The sequence below is a fragment of the Fundulus heteroclitus genome, chromosome 6 (assembly GCF_011125445.2).
Source record: "Fundulus heteroclitus isolate FHET01 chromosome 6, MU-UCD_Fhet_4.1, whole genome shotgun sequence".
NCBI classification, from domain to species: domain Eukaryota; kingdom Metazoa; phylum Chordata; class Actinopteri; order Cyprinodontiformes; family Fundulidae; genus Fundulus; species Fundulus heteroclitus.
In genome coordinates, this window is record NC_046366.1 from 9,575,866 (window position 1) to 9,595,866 (window position 20,001).

General features: G+C 46.4%; 3 protein-coding genes across 6 annotated transcripts; 2 read left to right on the top strand and 1 right to left on the bottom strand.

Moving 5' to 3' along the window:
• Positions 1–541: 541 nt before the first annotated feature.
• si:rp71-1g18.1 (C2H2-type zinc finger protein) lies at positions 542–5,548 on the top strand. Its single transcript, XM_012868445.3, has 4 exons — positions 542–912; positions 1,161–1,303; positions 1,465–1,558; positions 2,598–5,548. Exons 1-4 carry the CDS (start codon positions 678–680, stop codon positions 3,569–3,571), a joined length of 1,446 nt encoding a protein of 481 aa, XP_012723899.2. The 5' UTR covers positions 542–677; the 3' UTR covers positions 3,572–5,548.
• A 3,339-nt stretch (positions 5,549–8,887) lies between these two features.
• Positions 8,888–14,158, top strand: LOC105930226 (E3 ubiquitin-protein ligase TRIM11). Of its 3 annotated transcripts, XM_021319424.2 has the most exons (9): positions 8,915–8,987; positions 9,064–9,142; positions 10,372–10,630; positions 11,714–12,031; positions 12,105–12,182; positions 12,368–12,449; positions 12,528–12,617; positions 13,356–13,412; positions 13,483–14,158. In XM_021319424.2, the coding sequence occupies exons 3-9, from the start codon at positions 10,373–10,375 to the stop codon at positions 14,013–14,015; spliced, it is 1,416 nt and encodes a 471-aa protein (XP_021175099.2). In that variant the 5' UTR covers positions 8,915–8,987; positions 9,064–9,142; position 10,372; the 3' UTR covers positions 14,016–14,158. The 3 variants fall into 3 exon arrangements, with proteins under 3 accessions (XP_035993898.1, XP_021175099.2, XP_035993899.1); XM_036138005.1 differs by lacking the exon at positions 9,064–9,142 and having other exon boundaries at positions 8,888–8,987; XM_036138006.1 differs by lacking the exon at positions 9,064–9,142 and having other exon boundaries at positions 8,923–8,999.
• A 288-nt stretch (positions 14,159–14,446) lies between these two features.
• On the bottom strand, positions 14,447–19,003 carry tox4a (TOX high mobility group box family member 4 a). Of its 2 annotated transcripts, none has more exons than XM_021319423.2 (9): positions 18,537–19,003; positions 18,395–18,460; positions 17,979–18,275; positions 17,016–17,261; positions 16,403–16,741; positions 16,234–16,314; positions 15,493–16,155; positions 15,134–15,276; positions 14,447–15,053 (listed from the first exon to the last, which is right to left on the bottom strand). In XM_021319423.2, exons 1-9 carry the CDS (start codon positions 18,639–18,641, stop codon positions 14,996–14,998), a joined length of 1,998 nt encoding a protein of 665 aa, XP_021175098.2. In that variant the 5' UTR covers positions 18,642–19,003; the 3' UTR covers positions 14,447–14,995. The 2 variants fall into 2 exon arrangements, with proteins under 2 accessions (XP_021175098.2, XP_012723900.2); XM_012868446.3 differs by having other exon boundaries at positions 17,979–18,278; positions 18,537–19,002.
• Positions 19,004–20,001: the final 998 nt, after the last annotated feature.

The window sequence follows — 20,001 nt, forward strand, 5'->3', positions numbered from 1 at the left end:
CCCATATACACACACATACACATCTCAGAGCTAATTATCGTTGATAGGTAAGATTTTACAAATAATTTCAATTGATTCACGCTGGTAGTGTGCTTTACATGTTTTGGTAGCGTATTGTATTCCATTCTTTCATTCCTCTGAACATGACAGTATTTCTATGGCATCCTTTCTCGAAATGATGAGCATTAATATGTCACAGTAAATACATTAATGCTAAGGCTGTCAAAGGGAAGTAAAATAAAATATCTTGTTGTTATTCGGAGCTCTTAACAATAAATCAAAAAGGTTCAGGGAAGAGCTTTTCAGTGTTAAAAATGTGATCAGAAATTTACCACAGGGTCTTTGAATGGTGCATCTCTGCGTGCTTTCAAAGTAAATTTGTGAGAATTGGCTTTTTATTTATTTGTTAATTTATTTAACTAGGTATCTGTTTTTTTTTTTTATTCAGGTAAAATATAAATCGCAGGCTGTAGGCCTTGGAACTTGATATCTTCGCTACTTCCCTGTCAGTTACTCGCTGGCTCTGATGCGCATGCGCATGTGACAAGACACGCCCCTTCCCTTTGGAGGCCATGTGGTCAGGCTGCGGTTGGTAAATAAATGCTAAATGGCGATTTTCGTCTCGGACGGATTCTCCCGGATGAAACTGTGACTGCCGCGGAGCCCTTGGTGCCAAAATGTCTGCGGACGTGGTGAACCTCCAGGCGCAGGTGGAGACGTTGCTGGGGACGCTGGTCAAAGCGGCTTCGGTGGAGTTGATCAAACTGTTCGAGAGCAGATACCGAGCCTTGGATGTGGGCCCCGCACAGGAAGAGGAGCGGAACGGAGGCTCGGAGTCACCCTGCGCTGTGTGGAATGGCGACAGGAGACGAAGCATCGGCGTGCAGGTGGAGGACGACGACATCAAGCCTGGTGGGTTTTAACTTCTTTATGATATGATGGCACCGTGCAGACAGTGCTTTGGTGCACGATGAGCTCGGGATGCAGCGCTTTGTGCCATCAACGCTTAAAACACTCATTCTGCATTTGCATGTTTTGCATGCACCGATCATTCCTGCAGAACGTGTTCTGTTGCACCGTCGTGTGCGGAGTAATCCCTGTTTTTAAGGAATGCGTGTCCTTCTCTGTCACGACCCCTCCCCCCCTCCTCCACTCCGCAGACTCCGCTCTTCTTGATACTGATTGCTTGAGGAAGCCCGATAAGGTGGAGGGCTGTCCAGTTGCTCCTGAAGTCCAGCCGGCTGAAGATACTGACCATCAGTGCGCACCTCTGAAGCATCAGGTGGATGAGAGCTTACAGGCTGTAAGGATCCAGAATGGACATCAGAAAACTTTGCTTTGCGTTCTCTGGCAGCTGTCCGCCTTTTAAGGCTTTCCTTCTACATTAACCTTGTTCACTTTTGAGGGGAGTACAAACTAATCCTAATAAAAAGCTATCTATTTTCTTTCTCTTTTTTTCTTCAGATTATAGCAGATTCTGTGGATACGGTGGAGCTGAGCGGCCCTGAGGCAGGGTCTCCAGGTCACGGTGACGCTCAAAAAGATGTCGCTTTGCCTGGTAAGCGCTCACACCCTGACAACCAACTGATGAATTGGGGAAAACTGGGGTCTTTTTGCACAGAACGGATGAAAACCCGCCCGATTTATAGTATCTGTTGGTGTGGCCTGCAGTTACAGGAAGTTATTGTATGCAAACTGTCACGCCGCTTGTTCAAATAACTCACGTTTGGCAAAGTTATTTGTCCAGTAGTTTCCTAGTTTCTCCTTATGGCCGTACGGAGGAGCAGTGTGGATCTGGTCTGTACTTTTATTAGTCAACTAGACCAACCGTTTCACGTTTAGGATTTGCTTTTCAGTCAAATTACTTCTAAGAAATGGGTTGAAGTTGCAGCTCTTTGCAAAAGCATTCACAACCCTTGAACCTTTCCTCATTTTGTTACGATACAACTACAAAGTGTGCTTTGCTTTGTCTGATAGACTAATTACAAAGTAGTGCATAACTGTGATGTTAAAGGGAAGGTAGTTGTAGTGAGTGTTGATGAATGGATTATTAGTAAAAAATATATATTTTCTAACTAAAAGTCAGAAAAGAATTGAGAGTAAGGGTGGAGGTTCACATTCAAAGGCGGCAATGGCCCTAAACATACAGCCAGAACTGCAATGGAAGTGCTTAGGTCAAACTGTATTCATGTATTAGAATGGCCTAGTCAAAGCCTAAATCCAGTTGAGACACCCTCCCCATCCAGTCTGACTGAACCTGAACTGTTTTGCAAAGAAAAATGCTAAATCCTCAAAAATATCCCGTCTGGTTGCAGTTGGCTGCATTTTCTGTGGATTTTCTTTAAGTGTATCAGGGTAAAGGGAGCTGAATACAAAGGCAGGCCACAAGTTTTGGGTTTTTCATGAAAAATCTTATCGTTTGTCTTTTTTTAGGTGGTTATCACTAAAAACGTCTAATGAAATATGTTGGAGTTTTGTTGTCGTAATGCGACGACATTTGAAGGAAGTCAAAGTGTATTAATGCTTTTGCAAAGGTACTAAGAGATCTAGTGGAAATGGGCTTTATGCATAATAAAATGAGCTGTGCCGTGTTTCAGTTTCTGCAGAGGCGGGTTCTGGAACATCAAAGTGTGGATCTACCCAGACGTCCCGTCCTAAGCAGAAGCCTCTTCTGATTCAACCAGATACGAGATCGACGTCCTCTGGGGAGAAGGTGAACTTTGTCTGCCCCCTAATCCTTACGCCAGACTCCTCCATTCCCGCGGCGGAGAGTTCGGAGAAGCCGGTTCAAGCTGAGCCCCAGCAGGCCTGTGTCAGCACGGCCAAGGGGACCGCCTACAGTCCCTCCTCGTCCGACGGAGCCGCCACCCCGGCACAGGCCGGCGTGTGGGAGCGGATCCACTCTCCGAAAGACACTAAGAACCACCTGCAGATGAAGCTGAAGCTCACCTATCCTGATCAGAAGCTGCTGCTTCCCTGCGCCGTACAACTGGTCAACCTGCTCTCCATTCCAGAGACCTGGACCGGGAGGGACGATGTCGCCAAGGCTCCCGCTGCCAACAACAAACCGGGCTGGACTACACCCAAAGACCTGCGTCGGCATCAGGGCCCGCACACGGGCCACCGCCTGTGCTGCTTCACCAGGTGCGGGAGCGACATCTGGCGCCTGCAGAACATCGTCACGCACTCCCGCGAAGGATACGTCTGCGACAGCTGCGGCAAGGCGTTCAAGCGGAGGAAGATCCTCCGGCGGCACGAGCGCTTCCACACCGGGGCGAAGCCGTACCCGTGCTCCAAGTGCTCCAAGGCCTTCGCCCTGAGGAAGAGCCTCCGCCGCCACATGAGGTTCCACACCGGCGAGAGGCCGCACGCCTGCGCCCAGTGCGGCAAGAGCTTCCGGCTGCGGGACAACCTGAAGGCGCACCTGCGGTTCCACAGCGGAGAGAAGCCCTTCAGCTGCGCCACGTGCGGCAAGACGTTCCGCATCATGAGGAACCTGGAGAAGCACAACCTGAGCCAGTGCGAGTTCTTCGTTCCCTCGTTCAGGAAAATCGCGGGCTTGGGGGTGTGAAGGCGGCGCGCCGTTGTCTACCTGGGACTGAGAACGCCGGACTGCTGGTGGAGGCAGCGGCCCTCTGAAGCAGATCGAAGAACACGACCGGTCCTCACCAGCTCCTGATTGCTTTGGCACTACTGTGATGACACCCTGTGGGGTTCTGGTGTTATGGAAACCGAATGCGGTTCTCTACTTTTAACTGTTCCTCATTCTTGGAGGCTGTGTAGCGCCAGCTCTGACGTGTTGAAGAAGGGCCAGTTCTGCACATGCTTTCAGAAGCATTCGGTGGATGTTTGTTAAGCCGCTTTGAACACGGAGTTTATGACACAGATATATTTAGGCCTTTTAAAACCAAACCAGGTCCTTTTATCTAACCTTTTTGAGGCCCTTTCACTAAGCAATTAAAACCAGGACACTTTGTGGTCGTCTGTGTGTTTGCTGATGGGGGTCTGAGCTGGGGAGTGCAGACTTGACAAATTGGTAATGGCTGACTTTAGTAAAGGTTACGCCAGCGATGGCATGAAGTCTGTAAACCCACCCCACCGCTGGGTTTTAAGGGAACACCCACCCGGACCACCTCTATGAGACGTTTCAGACGCGATATTCGTCGCCTATTAACACACGATGGTTGGGGTTCGCCGAGACACAACAGATCGCTGGACCTTGTGAGGCAGATTCCACGATGCCGGATGGTAGCAGGCAGCTAAAGAGGGGTTCTGTCTGCGGTGGTACGAGTACAGAACCACCCTGTTAAATAGGTTCTCTCCTCTGCTGTTTACTTGGAATGAGTCTGATGGCTCGCCTTCGTGTTTTCTGAATGTAGATCTCTTTTCCTTTAGCAGTGTTCTTAGTTTTTCAATTTTTTTTACTCTTTTCTTCAGTCTGTTAAACTGCTGTTCCTTTCTCTCCTCGTCAACTCTTCATTTTACGATATTTTTGCTTTCAGTTTCCGTCACAACGCTTTGAGGGCCATTTTGGTTTGATTTCCTAAAAATAAAAATCTTCCTGTCTTGTTTGTTCTTGGTCCAAATTTTAGATCCAACTGAGAGCGACCTTTGGTCACGTGATTGATGACCTTCCTGAGTGCCGCAGATTTTCTTTTACTTTTCATTGTTAGAGCTGAAGTTCCCTCACACCAGGCTTAGATGCAGCAGGGTTTGAACTCTGTAGGCTTGGTTGCTTATTTCGACCTTTGTTATTGTGCTTATGTCCTGTCTTTGGTTTGCTCGACATAGTCTAAAGCGATCTGTTTTAAGTTATCCGTTTTTGCCATATGGGTGGTTTTTGTTCTCTGGGACAAATCAAGCTATAATGACAATCCTCAATCAGGATTATCACGTCCACACTGTACTTTCCTATTTTATTTTGCTACTATTAGCATTCCTAAAACTCTAATCTCATATCAGCCTCTGGTTGTTTTTGGTCCTCTGTAGTTCGGGGCTGCTTCAGTACCCGACCTTGACGGATATGAAATGGAGCCGTGTGTCACTTGAAGTTTTCTAAGACCACAGGTTTAAGCTTCGTATTTGTTTCTACAGCCAGTGGTTTAAAGTCCTTTTCTTTAATCCAGTCATACTCTACTGTAGGGAACGTGGCCTATATGTCACTCGGGTATTATGATTTGATAAGTGAGTTGTAAACTTTCATAGTATGAGGCAACTGGCCCAAAGGGATCAAAACCAAAGTACCCGTATTAGAAAAAATGTCAGTTACAAGCGTTTAACAAAATAAGATCTTGTCAAATTACATTGTATGATATTTGAGTATTTGTATGACCATTTATCTCGACAGATCATTAAAAAAAGTTGAAGAAGAAAAATTCAGTAATAGGAAACGGCTTAAGTACACAGTTTATTTACGGGTACAAAGGGGAGGAGAAAGGGAGCAAATGGCAACACGTGGATGTAAAATAGTTACTAATTAGTTAAGAGATTAATTAACTAGGAGCCTCGTTAGAACTCAGGAAAATGTTAGGATGATCAACTCTAGACATGATCTGTTTGCACAATGCTGGTAGAAAAAAGGCAACATGCCCTAGCTCTGATGCCTGCTTAAAGCAGGACGGCACGCTGTGGAAGCCAGCGTTTGGATTGTTGCTCACTGAGGACGGCAGTCGACCCACCTGCATCGTAGGGACCAGTTCTGCACTGATTGTAAAATGATGTGCGTGCATTTTGGAGAGTACAGAGCGACAGAAGTCATCTGTTCACGTTGATTGCTGCTCCGTTTACACAGGCGCGTCCAAACCGTACGTGTTAATTGGTGGGAGAGGTACAAACCTGAAGAAAGGACCCACGCTTACTGTCATACTTCACGCTCCTTCATCTAAAGCAGGGGTCACCAGCTTTTTTGAAACTGAGAGATGTTTCATTGGTGTTGTCATACGAACAGCTGTCAGTACTGACCTTTGAACTAGAAGAGTCAAAATTCACCTTAACTTTATGTAAAATAAATCAATTTTTCATGCATTTTTAAATCTATATAAATGCAAGTGTGATTGAATAAGAAGAGTAGCAGAATAAAATAACATTTTGGTGGTGGGCTGTGGTTTTTTGGCCGTGGACACCATGTTGGTGACCACCTAAAGTCTAGAAAAAGACTTCAAAACCAACCTTTCTGGGCTGAAACACTCCTCTGACTATACCGGGCCCGAAGAGAACAGGTTGCTGGGTACAGGAACCACACTCTGTTCCTGAGATGCTAAACTTTGTGTGTAAAAGTATACTGATGTACTTTTTTTTTTTTAAACTGCTTTTTTTACTTTACATTTATGTTGTTGTTTTTTCTTTTTATTCATTTAAAAATGACTGAATGTATATAGATGTCATTCCAAAAGCAAAAAAACATTTGGTCAGGCTGTTTATTTCTAAAGCCAGTTTCTGAGAAGGGTACAGAACTTTCATGATTCTTTCAGTATCTTCATTCAGCCTTTAATTGTTTCACAGCTGCTGGAGGATCCAGGTAGATTTGGGATTTGGTTGCAATATAATACAGACGGTCACTCAGGAATTTCTTTTCTTCTGCTGGCGCATCATTATTCACTGCGTGTAAGGAAAAACAAGATGTTACTTTGGGTCGGGTCATTAAACATGCTCATTCTAGAAGAAAAGCTTTTATTGGATTTAAAAAAAAAAAAAGTTTGGGAAACGCCAGAAGCAGAAGCACCAGCTGCAGCACAAAAGCTTAGTCACAGTTTTCTATCTCAAAATGGACTCTCTGTGCAGCAGCTGGTTATAAGTGCGACGCCGATTTATTCACCAAGTTTGTGCACAAACACAGAATTTGACTTCTGTTGCATTCGCTCTCAATTAAGAAATTTAAAAAAGTATATAGAAGAAGGGGAAAAAAGATTTTTTTTTGTAAATGTGTGTACATGCAGTGTTTTTACAAAAGAGGGAGATAAGAAAGTTAAAACTATACCGTTGTTAAAGTTGAAAGAATAATTTATCGGGATAGATGTCATTTTGTGGAGGCTTTCAGAAAAGCAGCCGGGGTCCATTGCCACCTAACCAACCGCACGTTAAGTTGCTGTGAGATGATAGCACCGCATGTCTGAATGGCCTGGATAAACTGCCAAGCTGACTTTATAACAAGCTTTCCTTTTCAAACCCTTGTTCAAATTTGTATAAAGAGAAGAACAACTAATCTGATCTTATATAGATATTTGCTTTTGAAAGACTTTTAAAAGCTTTTATAGTTCTCAAGATGTATACTTTATATTAATGTCTGTTTTCAGCTTTTTTAACTACTGTTTGTAAATAAAGTGTGTATTCTGAACAAGAAGAATAGTGAGTTTTTATTTCTTAGAACACATTAGTTAATGGAGGATTTGTGTGTGACCTTTAAATATGTCTTGGATAGGCTTTATTGTCAAGACATAGAATTGCATTAAACTGCTGGTGTATTTCATGTTCTTTTAACCCATTTATAAGTAAATGGTCTGTAGACAAGAACAGAACCGCTCATGTCCTTATGGATTTAAAGTGTGTTGGGTTGGATCTGCTCTGTTATTGAACTAGCACCCACAAGGTTAGCTTCTCTCTCAGTAATAAAAATAGTAGATATAATGGTGGCTTGTTAAAAATTTTAAAAATATTTTGTTTGGTCTCAAAAATGTATAGGTAGGTGTGGTTGAATGTTTGAAGGTGTGTCAAAACCCGTCTCTGTGGTGCTGTTACAGACAGGACAGGCACTTGTGATTTTTAAACCTCATTTATTGTTTTCTAGTAAATAAAGGTAGGATGGAACTAGAAGCCACAAAACAGTAAAGTGGGGGCTTAATACAGATGCTGACCACACTTTTCAGATTTTTTGGCAGTTAAAGAAAATCGGTCTTCCACTGTACAACATTGCACATAAATCCCAACAAATTCACTAAAGTTTATGATTTTAAAATTACTTAAGAAAGGTTTGTACTTTTTATGTGGTCTTATATTTAGTATATTACAAAAATTTCATTGAACTTCCTTTGCTTATATTCCCTTATTTCTTACACACCCCTCAATAGTAATGTGTGATAACAAATTGTGGAAATCTTTACAAAGATTGAGGGGGAAAATGGATTCACAGGCACCTTTTAAATTATTTGATTTTAACTAAGAAATAAGTATAGTGTAATTAAAGGTTAGTTTAGTGGTTTTACATTAACTCAATTGCATTCCCTTATTCCGACAAGGTAAATCAGGTTTATTTGTACAGCACATTTCAGTAACAAAACAATTCAAAGTGTTGTAGGTAGGATCAACTTCTTAATGATTAAATCATTATTCACAGTACATTTCAAAATCTAATGATAGGGACTATGGTTTCTGGTTAAATATTCCTTTACATTATGCTATCTGAAATGGATTACATGTCTTTTCATTCAAAACAGAATAGTTGTAACTAAATAAAGTTAATTATAACTAAGAGATACATTAGGTTGATGCACATTATTGGAGACTGGTTGGTCTGTCTGATTTTGATTTGGAGTTATTGTTCACAATTAAAAATACTAAGATGAAAAGATTCTACGCAAAAATGCTGAATACCGTTTTATTGACTTATTGGTTACTTTAGTATTTCATTTATTTGGAAACTGTTATGGACAAACAGGATTTACACTTCAACGGGATTATGCCACTCACAATATGGCGGATGAAGCTAGGCTAGCTTAGTAACGCACTGTAAATAACGCATTTTAAGGATTTCTGCAAGACCAAACTCAACATAGGTGACAATAATAAGCAACAAATTATTTTCTCTTTTAAACCTGTTATTGTAATGAGACAGTACGTTTTGTATTTCGTCCAGACGAAGCGTCATAACACTGGACTGAACCGTGACTTTGGCCCCGCCCCACCAGGAAGTAGAGCTGGAACCTCCATTCTGCTTTCACTTTAACCCTAAATGTGAACCGAAAACACGGATGTGCTAATCATTTGCTACCAGGGTAAGCGTTAAGGTATTTTTAATCTGTTTTAAACCTACAAAGTCCACATTCTCTCTTTTGTTTTAAACTACCATAGTCTGTCTACTGAAGCAGCAGCACAGGGTGGGCATGTCACGGAGCTGAAGTTGACTTCTGAGTCAAGAGAAGACTAAAGGGCAAGTCCAACTCATATCTCACTACCTTGAGCGTTTTTAATCTGCTCTTGTTTAAAAACTATGATACTTAAACTCATCAAAACCTGATTAGATTATTCTACAGTAGCAGAATATTTTACAGTTCTTTTTTTCTTTTTGAATAATCTGATTATTTTTGTGGCAGTGGGTGATTTCAGGGATTCTTCTTTTTTCTTTCTTTTTTTATTTTCTTTCTTTATTTACATCACATTAGAACCAGTCGAGCTCTGAAACTCCAGTATGTAGACTATTCAGACCCGAACTAGATTATTCAACACTAATAGCAGAATATTATATTTTAAGCCCCATTTATTTATCATAACTTATATTTCCCACAAAAAAAAATGTATGGAGTTGTGGATAAATCATAAATATATGGCATTGCATTACTGGAGCATGAGACCAAAACATGCCAAAGGCCACAACTACAAGTAGAGCCAACGATGAGATCATGGAGCATATTGGGATTTTCAGGCAATTCATCTGAAACAAAGAGTCAATAAATGTGAATAATTTAACATGTTTTAATAAGAGCAACATTGTACTCTTGTTAACGTAGGAGATGTTTCCTACCAGCTATATGTCTGCTGAATCAACACAATTGTCTAGTGGTAGCCGCTGATTGGTCAAAATCACACTGATCATTTGTCCAGCAAACCATGATAATGTTAGCAAAGGAAAACAGCTGTTCGAGTCTGGCTTTAGGTTCATACATAATACATAAAAAATTATCTAAATATAATATTCTAAACACTTTTATGAGGCAGAAATCTAATAAAAAATAAGCATAGATAAATAAAACCAAAGATTGTTGACCTAAGGTATAATATATAATATAGAGGAAAACAGTTACTGATGGGCTCTGATTGGCTGTAATTGGTCAGAGTGAGTAAAATATGAATCTTGGTGAATGTAACTTAGTGAATAGACGTGTTTGACTTTAAGTTGTATTTGTCATGTATAAAGTTGGTTTGAAAGAGAAAAATTAGTGTAGAATTAGTGTAGAATTTCCCCACTGCGGGACAATAAAGGGATTCTTTTAATCTAGTCCAGGTTTAACAGTCTTGAAGTATTGTAGTTTTTAAACTAGAGCAGATTAAAGCTGTTCAACGCAGTGACAAATGAGGTGGATCTGCCCTTTAGTCGTTTCCCGGGTCAAACTCCAGCTCCGTGGTAACATCTGTTGTTAACCCTCTCCTCGTGCTCCGCAGCATGGAGGATGCGGATGAAAGCCGGCTGGAGGAACTGTTGATGTGCCCGGTGTGTCAGGACATCTTCAGGGACCCCCGTCAGCTGCCCTGTGGACACAGCCAGTGCATGGACTGCCTGACAAACCTGCTGGACCACTCCACAGACGCACCTTTCCGCTGCCCAGACTGCAGGGCCCAGTTTGGCGCCGTCGTGGAGTTGCAGAAGAGCTACGCGTTGGCCAGCATCGCAGAGGACTTCAGACTGAGCAAGAGGAGGAGGGTATACCTGCAGCCATTCCTTTAATCATTAGTACAGCTGCACCGGTTTTCATTTTCAGCTTTCTGTGAGGGAGGACTTGCTGATTGGGATTTTGACCATTCCAGTTTGTTTTTTTAATCAGTAGTTTTGTATAAATAGAAGCCATGAATGGCTGTATAGCAGGGGCGGTTCTAGACAGGGGCCAACAGGGGCCCATGCCCCTGTAGAAATAGCCCTGGCCCCTGTTATGGCCCCTGTACTAAAAACATGATGTTAAATAAACTTCTCATAATTATTTGCAATGGCAAAGAAACCAAAACTGATTGGTCACTTTGACCAATTTTATTTTTTACCTATACAGCTTTACTCTAAAAAGAATTTAAAACTTAAGATGTTTTAGTTTAGCTTTAGCCGTATTGAGCAGGGGGCAAAGTTTTCAACTGCTAGATCAGGGGTCTGAAACCTGCAGTTCCAGAGCCACAAGTGGCTCACTTAATATTATTACACAGTTAAATATTGCAATTTTATTGTTTTTTTATTTTTTTGTTCTGTGTCCCTGTGAAAAAACACTGGCCCCACCTTGGCCCCCCTGATAAATTTGGTCTAGAACCGCCCCTGCTGTATAGTATTAGAAAATCATGGAAGAGCGACTTGTATTGTCACTGTTCTCCATGTGATCTGTTATCGTCTTGGACGGTGGCGTCTATGTCGACCGGGAGCCTCTGAAGGAGTGAGACAGCGAGACCAAAGGCTGAACGTTGGCTCGCCTAGTCTGCATTCCTTCAACACAGTAGCTAATAAATATTAAACACAAACTCTGTTGCGCTGGTAAAATTGCACGTAATACTAATGTGATCGCAAGATTTTTGCAACGTATTGCACAGAGCTAATTGAATCCAACAGAAGGAGAGTTTGTTACAAGAATATCCCCATTTCTGCATCTGATTTTTATTCAACTTGGAACAAAAAGCTAGTTTTTAAAAAAAAGAAAAACAGATTTGTTCAGTATTTGACCCGCTGTTCACCGATCAGGTGATCTAGGGGGAAATGGATCCATTGTGATCGCTGGCGGATTGACCGGTACGTCTCTGTGTGTCCTTGCAGGAGAAGCAGGCTGAACGCGTGTACTGCGACCGTTGCCCCGAGACGAAAACCCCGGCTTTTAAATCCTGCCTGAAGTGCGAGGTGTCGCTGTGCAGAGAGCACACCAAGGACCACCTGGAGCTGCGGGCGTTCACGGGACACCCCCTGGTGGAGCCTCTGAGCGACCTGCTGGAGAGGAAGTGCCCACAGCACCAGGACCAGGTGCTCCGCTACTACTGCAGCTCGTCCAGGCGCTACATCTGCAACGTGTGCGCCCTGCAGGGCAAGCAGCTCAGCGCGGCCTCCGACGCCTCCGCTGTCCTGCGGCGCCAGCTCACCGTGAGTTCACTGTCTGGACGAGGCCTCGCAGGAGTGAGGGGACGGCTGACCAGCGTGTGTGTTTGTTCCACAGGACTACATGGAGGAGCACTTTAAATTACTCCGGGAGCAAATTACAGAAGCTGCAAATGCCGCAAACAGCCAGCGCGAAGTAAGTCCTGCTCCCTAAAACTTAAGAGTGACGGAACGGTCCAGTCAAAGTCCAGAACAAAATGCGACTGAAAAAGATGGGCAAGACTTGAAAAGTGCTGTTCATACATGCTCTCCATCCAATCTGTGGTTGAGGCAACTTTCTGAGGACAGACAATTTCTCTGTTTTTTTTCCCCTAAATCCAGAGACAGAGAGGAAGTGCTCTTGACCGTCTCAACGGCGTCACGGTGGTCCTGCTCTTCCTCTGGTTCATAGTTCTGTACTACGGTGAGAGACGTCACGTCGAGCCCTAAGTCCTCGTTCGGACGTCAGTGCGCTGAACGTCCACTTTGTGTTTCTCGCCAGCCTACAACTACGGCGTGGAAAACCAGACGCTGACGGACGCTCTGGAGAGGCAGCAGAGCCGCGTGCATCAGATTTATTCCAGCATCGCAGGTAAAACGCAGGACAAGCGTGACGGCAACGACCCAGGACACGATGTTTGTCTGGCTAATACGAAAAGATGAGACGGAGGGGGTAACGGGTCCGCCTTCAGGATGGGAGGCTACTAGATTCATTAGAACAGTTGCTTTCTGTCAAAAACGGCCGTAGGAAAAATATTTGTGCATCTATAGCAGGACTGCGTATCTCCGAGTTTGGCTTTTTACACGTTGGACTTTAGAGCAGCAGTTCTGGTCAGTGGCTTCACTAGAGATGGGCTTAAATGTCGCAATCCTCGTGGGATTCTAACGATTTATTTCAGCCCTTATTGCTCCGCTCACGATGATTTTGATTTTACATCCTGGGAAAAACCCAACCAGTTGGGTTTCACCGTTTTGACCAAAACGACTGACAGCCTGAGAAACGTCGAGGCCGGAGTTGATCAGTAGGTGGGAGATGCTGGAAAGCCACACTGGGTGCACAATTATCAGGCAAGTTGTAGTTTAGAGGATCAGTTTTATCTTTTAACTACAGTGCTAGCCGCTAATGGACCTTCGGCCAAATGGAAATGGGGACGCTTGTATTATTTGGACCCAGCTTTGATTAGAGAAAATCCTCAATAAGGGTTTTATCGTCGTTCTGCCGTGAAAAGGGATCCGTTTTAAAGGCGTTAAATGAACCTGACCTGCATGGATATAAACCCTGAAGCTGGAGCTGTTCATTTTAACTCATTCTGATCTTCTTCCTGCCTAGAACACATGGTCGACTCTCCCCTGAAGAGCCACAGATCCTCACGAACGCAGGACGAAGGTATGCAGACGCCCCTGTAAGCGTGTTCACGGCTCTCAGTGTGTGACCCCGTTACCACCTTGTCTGTCAGGGGCCGTCATGCTGGACCTGGACACCGCCAGCCGTCTCCTCGGACTCTCCGCAAACCTGCGATCAGCGGAGAGGGTGAAGGCGGCGCTGCATTATCCGGACAGCGCCGGGCGCTTCGACGAAGCCCCGCAGGTGCTCTCCAGCCCGTGCTTCTCCTCCGGCGCCCACGTCTGGGAGGTGGAGGCCGAGGGCTGCTGGGACGTCGCCGTGTCCTACAGGAGCGTCGACAGGAAGAGCCGGGGAGGCAGCACGTTCGGACACAACGCCGAGTCCTGGAGCCTCGCCCACAGCGAGCGGGGCGAGCTGTCGGCCCGCCACGACAAGCACGAGACCGCTCTGTCCGGCTCGCTGCCGAGCGGCAGAATAGAGGTGGAGGTGAACTTTGAGGAGGGCAGGATCCGCTTCAGCGCGGCGGACCCCGCCAAGACGCTGCTGCACGAGTTCAAGGCTGAGCTGACGCAGCCCGTGTGTTTGGGTTTGGGCCTGTATCACGTGGACCCGCCCAGCAGAGCCTCCATTGTGAAGGTTTCATGAAGAACACATGCACAGGGATGCAAAACGCAGCAAAGGCGGGGGTCACCTCGCTGAAGCCCGGTGGCCAATCACAGCTCAGGGACATCTAGTCCAGAACGAGCTGGTTGGTTGTATGAATAAACTTGTTTGGGTGTAAGTTTTCATCACCCTGGAAATGTTGTTTTATATAAAAATTTGATAATATTACAGCGTTTAAACGAAACCGTGATGATATTATTCTGAAAATCTTTTAAGGTTTTAACTTTAAGATCCTGATCGTGGGCTCAGGTTTGAGGTTCTGTTCGTTAAGCGTCTACAAACAGAAGCCGACTCCTGACAGCGGCCTGAAGCGTTCGGATCAGATCGCAGGAAGTGGACAGAGAAAACTTCCTGATTCGAGGCGTTTCGGTTCAGCCTAGAAAGAGAAACGGAGGAAACTACAGCAACCAGGGTCCGTTTGGGGCTTTTCATGTTTATTATAAAACAACATATAAGAACTGAATATTTAGAAACCACTAAACTGCCTGGTTAAAATTTTTTACATAAAAAAAGAAAGTTTAAGGCATTACTCGTCGTGAAAAGCTGTGATCAGAACCAAACGCATAGAACAGGAGGAAGGCCTCTTCATCTGAACACATCTGGATCTGTTAAAATCAGTCACAGGGAACTTTTCTCCTTTGCTGTCCTAAAAAAAAGTCTAAAGTGTAAAAGTCCAAGCTTGACTAGCTGCCTTTAGGTCCTCTGGCGGCTGACCCGCACGCTCAGCAGAAACAAGATTTCTGTGACCAGGTCAGCAGCAGAGGAGAGGAATGGTCGTCTCCAGTTCTGGATCGCTTTTACTCACGCGAGCTTTTCTCTTAAACTGTTTGACTACAATTTACATACGAAGCAGTGACAACAACCATCCCATAATCCTCGTTTCAGTCCCGCTTTTTTTTTAAACCCATCTAGTGTCACTGGGCAAAAACAATCCGCTGCTGTGTCTGTGTGAGCGGCGCTCTTCACTTCACCGTCCCGAGGTTCTGGTTCCGGATGGAGCACCACGCCCTGAAGACGTCTCTGCGAACATAAGGCGCGTGTCAGAAAACGTGTTCTTATTGGCTACGAAGCAGGAAAGCCCAGAGGGAACGTCTACGCACTTGCAGTGGGTGGCCACGCACTCGTTGCTGCAGTACTCCTTGTCCCAGTCGTCGCTGTCCACGGCTGGGTTGGTGCAGCCCGCTCTCACGCACATGCTCTTCGCCGAGGCGGCGCCGGCGGACGCGCTCACCTCCATCACGTCCTGGAAACAGGAGAGGAACGTTAGCAAACGTGAACAAAGCAACTGGCCCAGGAGCGCCTCAGTCGGGGGGTTAACTCTGGAGGAGCTGCAGAGATCCACGGCTCAGGCGCGTTTTGACAGGACAGCAGCTTTTTAAAGCTGGTCCGTCCTGTTTGCAGTGTGCCAGAAGCAATCGCAGCAGTAGAGCGATCAGAAACAAACGTTGGGGGGTTTTACCTCGTCTGAATCCAGCACCTCGGTGACGTCGTCGTCGCCTGAAGCTGCAGCAGAGTTCTCTATTCGCGCCGCCTGCACCGGCGCAGCCGCTGCCGCTGCGCTGGGTACCAGGACGGTGGCGGCCAATCGGTCCTGGACGGACGCCGGGACTATTTTGATCTGGAGCGGCGGGGGCGACGTCGCCGCGAAGGTGACCGGTTGGCTCAGCGTCGTCGCTCCCTCTCTGGGCTTGGCCTGTAGCGGCGGCGGGGCCGGCGCCATCTGCTGGAGCCGCGGCGGGGGCGGCGCGTTCTGCATCTGCTGCAGAGGCGGCGGCTGACGGGCGGCGCTCGACACCAGGAGGGTCGGCTGCGTGGCGCAGACCCCGCCGGACAGCAGGGTCACCACCTGACCCCCGCCTTGCAGCAGGTGCTTGGGGATGATGATCTTGGTGATGGTCTGGGATGGAGGCAGGACGCCGGCTGGCGCGACGGCTTGGTTTGCCCCTGAGTGGGAGGGCGGGGCCACCTCTGGGACGTCCAGGATGATGTTTGAGGCGCAGATACTGGCGTCCATGCTGCTGTTAGCAGAGGGCAGGAGAAAGGCCTGCTGGCCGGCGGAAGGAGGGGCTGCAGGGCTCAGATTCACCACAGCTGGAGAGCTCTCTGTCTCCACAGCAGCTGACTGCATGGAGGCAATTTAAATTAAAGCGACACGAGCGAAAGACGCTGAGAAATCATTGATTTTGCTTTGCGGGGTTACCTGTGACAGCTGGCTGGCTTTATAAGCTGCCAGCGCCTTCAAGTACTCCTTCTTGGCAGCTTCTGTTTTCTTCTTGTAAACCTACAGGGAAAGAAAAAAAAAATCATTGCAGATTCTAGAAAGTTTTCCTCAAAATGTCAGGCCAGACTTTAGAGAGCAAACGCGGCACCTGTTTCTGATCGTCCACCAGGCTGTCCCACATGGACGCCACGATCTTTGACACCTCGCCGAAGGAGGCGTTGGGGTTCTGGCCCTTGATGGCTGACTGGGTGTCTCTGAAAAACAGCGCGTACGCCGACACTGGCTTCTGTGGCTCGTTGGGATCCTTCTTCTTCCTTCCTTTCTTTGCTCCGGCCGCCTCAGCCGCCGAGGCCAGAGCGGCAGGCTTCCCGCCGCCGCGCCGGGCCGCCGCCGGGGAGACGGGGGTCGGGGCCGCCGAGTAGGAGGACACGTGGGACAGGATCGGGGAGGAGGAGAGGGACACGGGCGAGTCCACCAGCACGCTTCTCTGTAGGAAAAAAAATCAGCCCCAGTTATCTAGGATGCGGAAAAACGTCAACTTCAAAGTCCTTAACGATAAAAATCTGAAAGGTGTGGCATGCACGTGTGTTCGTACTCTAAAATGCAGCCCATTAGGTTACGGTGACAGGTAACAGAGCCCCCCCTGTGTGATTTCTTCCCAGCTTTGTACTTGTCATTTAAAAAAAGTCATAGCCATTAAAAAAGAAAAAAAAAAAAAAACATTGATGGAGGTGGTTCTGTGACGAGGCGCCGTTCGTCACCTTGAAGTCGTCCATGTCCTCGTCCTGCAGGGAACCGACCGGAGACGAGGAGATGAGCAGCGGCTCGTCGGGCGCTTCCGAATGACGCCCGGCGTTGCCTCCGCCGAGTCCCAGCGTCAGCTCGGACGGGTTGATGCCGCCGAGCGCGGTGCCCTCCAGGAGACCGTGGCCCAAGTCGCTCAGCTGAACGTCGATGGTCATGGGAGGGGAACGGCTGAAATGGGAGCCGCCAGAATTCCCCATTTCCTGCAAGGGAGTGGAGCAAAAAAGGCTCAACTTAGACCAGGATTCGCCATTGGACAAACGCTGGCCAGACGAATGAACAAACAGGGCGGGGGCGTAGGGATGAACAGGAAAATGGATTAAAAAAAAGGATAGGTGCGTAGATGGTGCTGAAGCCGGGTCCGTTGATTCGTGTGCAGGACTTAGTCAAAGAGTGCAACAAAACTCAGCCAGGACACAGAATTCAAGTCTGCCTTTGCAAAGGGAGAGGAGATGCACCAGCCAACGTCTGCAAGCAGAAACTCTGCCGTCTTCCTTGTGCAGGCTCGTTTTATTAACTTCAAAAAAGGAGGATTTTACAGAGTTACACGAGCAAATGACGCACGCCGTATCGGTTCTACTCCCTGACAGCTATTTCTACCATTTATGGAGTTGTTTTTCCTCTTCTGTTGCTTGCTGAACTGGCCTTGAAACCTTCTGCAAGTTATCTAAAAGAACGTTAAACCTTCATAAGGTGTAGAGAAAAGTTAATACATTCCACAATTGGCATGTGGATGGCGGGACAGACAGACACCTGGACAAATGAAGCAAAAGGAGGGATGCAATAGCTACACAAATGGACAGACGGTACATATTGGTAATAGAACATGTCATGCAATGCTTTAAATTATTGCCATACTGATCTAGAGCTGGAGAAATCTCCTAAAACATCTTTTCTCCATAACCTTTGGTGTCACTCACCAGGGCAGAGGAGCTCAGCAGGGCTCCCCCTCCGCCTTGGCCCATCGCCCCGAGGCTGAGCTGCTCCAGACCCTGCGAGCCGGAGTTCACGAAGGTGGAGGCGAAGGACGGATCGTTGGCCTCCACCACCAGGTTGCTGACCAGGCTTCTGGAGCCCGAGGACCCGCTGGTGTCCTCCGAGCTGTCGGTCAGGTCGAAGTGGGACACCGCCTCGCCGATGCTCAGAGCCTGGTCCGGGTCCAGGGAGATCGGGGGGATCTCGAAGACCTCGTCTCCGAGGCTGGGAGTGTGGAATGTCTGCTGCAGGGAGCAAAAGCAGAGCGACGGTGTGGTGGTTTAAAAAAAAAAAAAAAAAAAAAACAGGAGGAGAAGCCTGTGGTGTTTACATGGCGCCCCACTAAGTCCGCTTCACTAACCTCCGCGGATAAGAAATGATGCCCGGCACCGCCGATGGTCAGATAGCTGTCGCTGCCTTCCGAAAACTGCAACACATTGTCAACATTTCAGTAGCGAATGGAGCTGCGCAGACGCGTACAAACCAAAACACCTGAACGCTACCTTGTTCTCCTCGGAGTATCCCCCGTAAGCCTGGGTGTCCATGAACTCCGTGTCAACATTGGGAGGACAGCCCTCCGACAGCTCGGAATAAAACTTAAGATCCATTTAGCCCGGTTACTTTAAACAAACTAGCACGCTTTTCATACTTTTGACGAGAGGATGCTTCTCAAATCCCGTTACAAACCGGGGGCTAACATCTGTTTCTAGAGCTGCTAGCTAGCTAGCTAGCTAGCTAACAGCAAACAGGCGATTAGCATGCTGCTACGATCGAAGATATATTTAAATATCTCGGTTTTAAAACTCAAATGAGGTTAAACTGGTGTAAATAACAGCTACATGAAACCAGTTTGAATGGTCAGACTCAACGTGTCGGTCTGCTTACAGGCTTAAGTTTACTAGAGGCCCAGAACAAGCATGTTCGTCAATGGAAAGCTGCTAGCGCCCTCTGTGGGATAACAGCGGAGGCTTGTGCTGCGTTCACGGTCTATCGGTAAAATGAACGTCCGGTGGAAAAGACGGTGACAGTTGATTTTGTTTACTCGGAGCCACAAGGCATTTTCTTTAGGAAGGCAGCCAAATCAAACAGCACAGGAACTGTGAGGTGTACAAATGTCCCTCTGTAGTTATTACCAAATAAATGAAAATAATATCGCTAAATTAGGGCGTGTTGTAGCTACATGTTATGTGCAAGGGCTGCATCTTTGAATAAGTGAAAAGTTGGGTGGAATAAAAAATAAATTTAAAAAGTTGGAACCCATTCATTACGCTTTTATTATTATTATTATTACTACTACTACTACTATGTTTCTGCTTGTTTGTTCTCCTCTATCTAACTCCCTCCACCTCTACCCTATCCTTTTTCACTCCACCCATAAATCTCTGTTGTCCTTCCCAATGCCTGTCTGGCAGTTCCAGCCTCAGCATCCTTCAGGCGAAGGACGTACGTGCCCAAACTATCTAATTCTGGCCTCTCTGGCTTTATCTCCAAAGCGTCTAACATGAGGTGTCCCACTGATGAACTCATTGCTGATCCTATCCGTCCTTTTCACTCCCAAAGAGGACCTCGACATCTTCCACTGTGCCACCGTCTCTAAACCAGACAGCATCTCCGGTCTCGCCACCGTCTTCTACATCTGTCCTTTCATTCTCACTGATACTCTTATCACAACACACCTGATCTTTTCTCAACCCGCTTCTTCGCCTCTTTTCCAAACTCTTGGTTGCTCTGAACTGTTAACCCCAAGTAATTGAAATCCTCCATCTTCTTCTAAGCCTTTTTAATTTGTTCCTCTCTGCACCCTGTAACCTCACGGCTCCACTTGGGTTCCTCTAAATTGCACACATGGATTCTGTCTTGGTACATCATTACTCTCCTTTCCAGGTCAAACCTGCAAACTCTCTAGATTTTCCTCCCCTTGACCACTAGCTTGCACTACTCTTTTCCATCGTTGTACGATTTATCAAC

Excerpts from the sequence above, each read along its gene's own strand:
- si:rp71-1g18.1 (XM_012868445.3), top strand. The coding sequence starts at position 678 with ATGTCTGCGGACGTGGTGAACCTCCAGGCGCAGGTGGAGACGTTGCTG. Across the intron at positions 913-1,160 it reads GGACGACGACATCAAGCCTG|ACTCCGCTCTTCTTGATACT; the intron begins GTGGGTTTTAAC and ends TCCACTCCGCAG. Across the intron at positions 1,304-1,464 it reads TGGATGAGAGCTTACAGGCT|ATTATAGCAGATTCTGTGGA; the intron begins GTAAGGATCCAG and ends TTTTTTCTTCAG.
- LOC105930226 (XM_036138005.1), top strand. The coding sequence starts at position 10,373 with ATGGAGGATGCGGATGAAAGCCGGCTGGAGGAACTGTTGATGTGCCCG. Across the intron at positions 10,631-11,713 it reads GACTGAGCAAGAGGAGGAGG|GAGAAGCAGGCTGAACGCGT; the intron begins GTATACCTGCAG and ends GTGTCCTTGCAG. Across the intron at positions 12,618-13,355 it reads GATTTATTCCAGCATCGCAG|AACACATGGTCGACTCTCCC; the intron begins GTAAAACGCAGG and ends CTTCCTGCCTAG.
- tox4a (XM_012868446.3), bottom strand. The coding sequence starts at position 18,641 with ATGGATCTTAAGTTTTATTCCGAGCTGTCGGAGGGCTGTCCTCCCAAT. Across the intron at positions 18,279-18,394 it reads ATCATTTCTTATCCGCGGAG|CAGACATTCCACACTCCCAG; the intron begins GTTAGTGAAGCG and ends TGCTCCCTGCAG. Across the intron at positions 15,054-15,133 it reads TGCGTGGCCACCCACTGCAA|AGACGTCTTCAGGGCGTGGT; the intron begins GTGCGTAGACGT and ends TTATGTTCGCAG.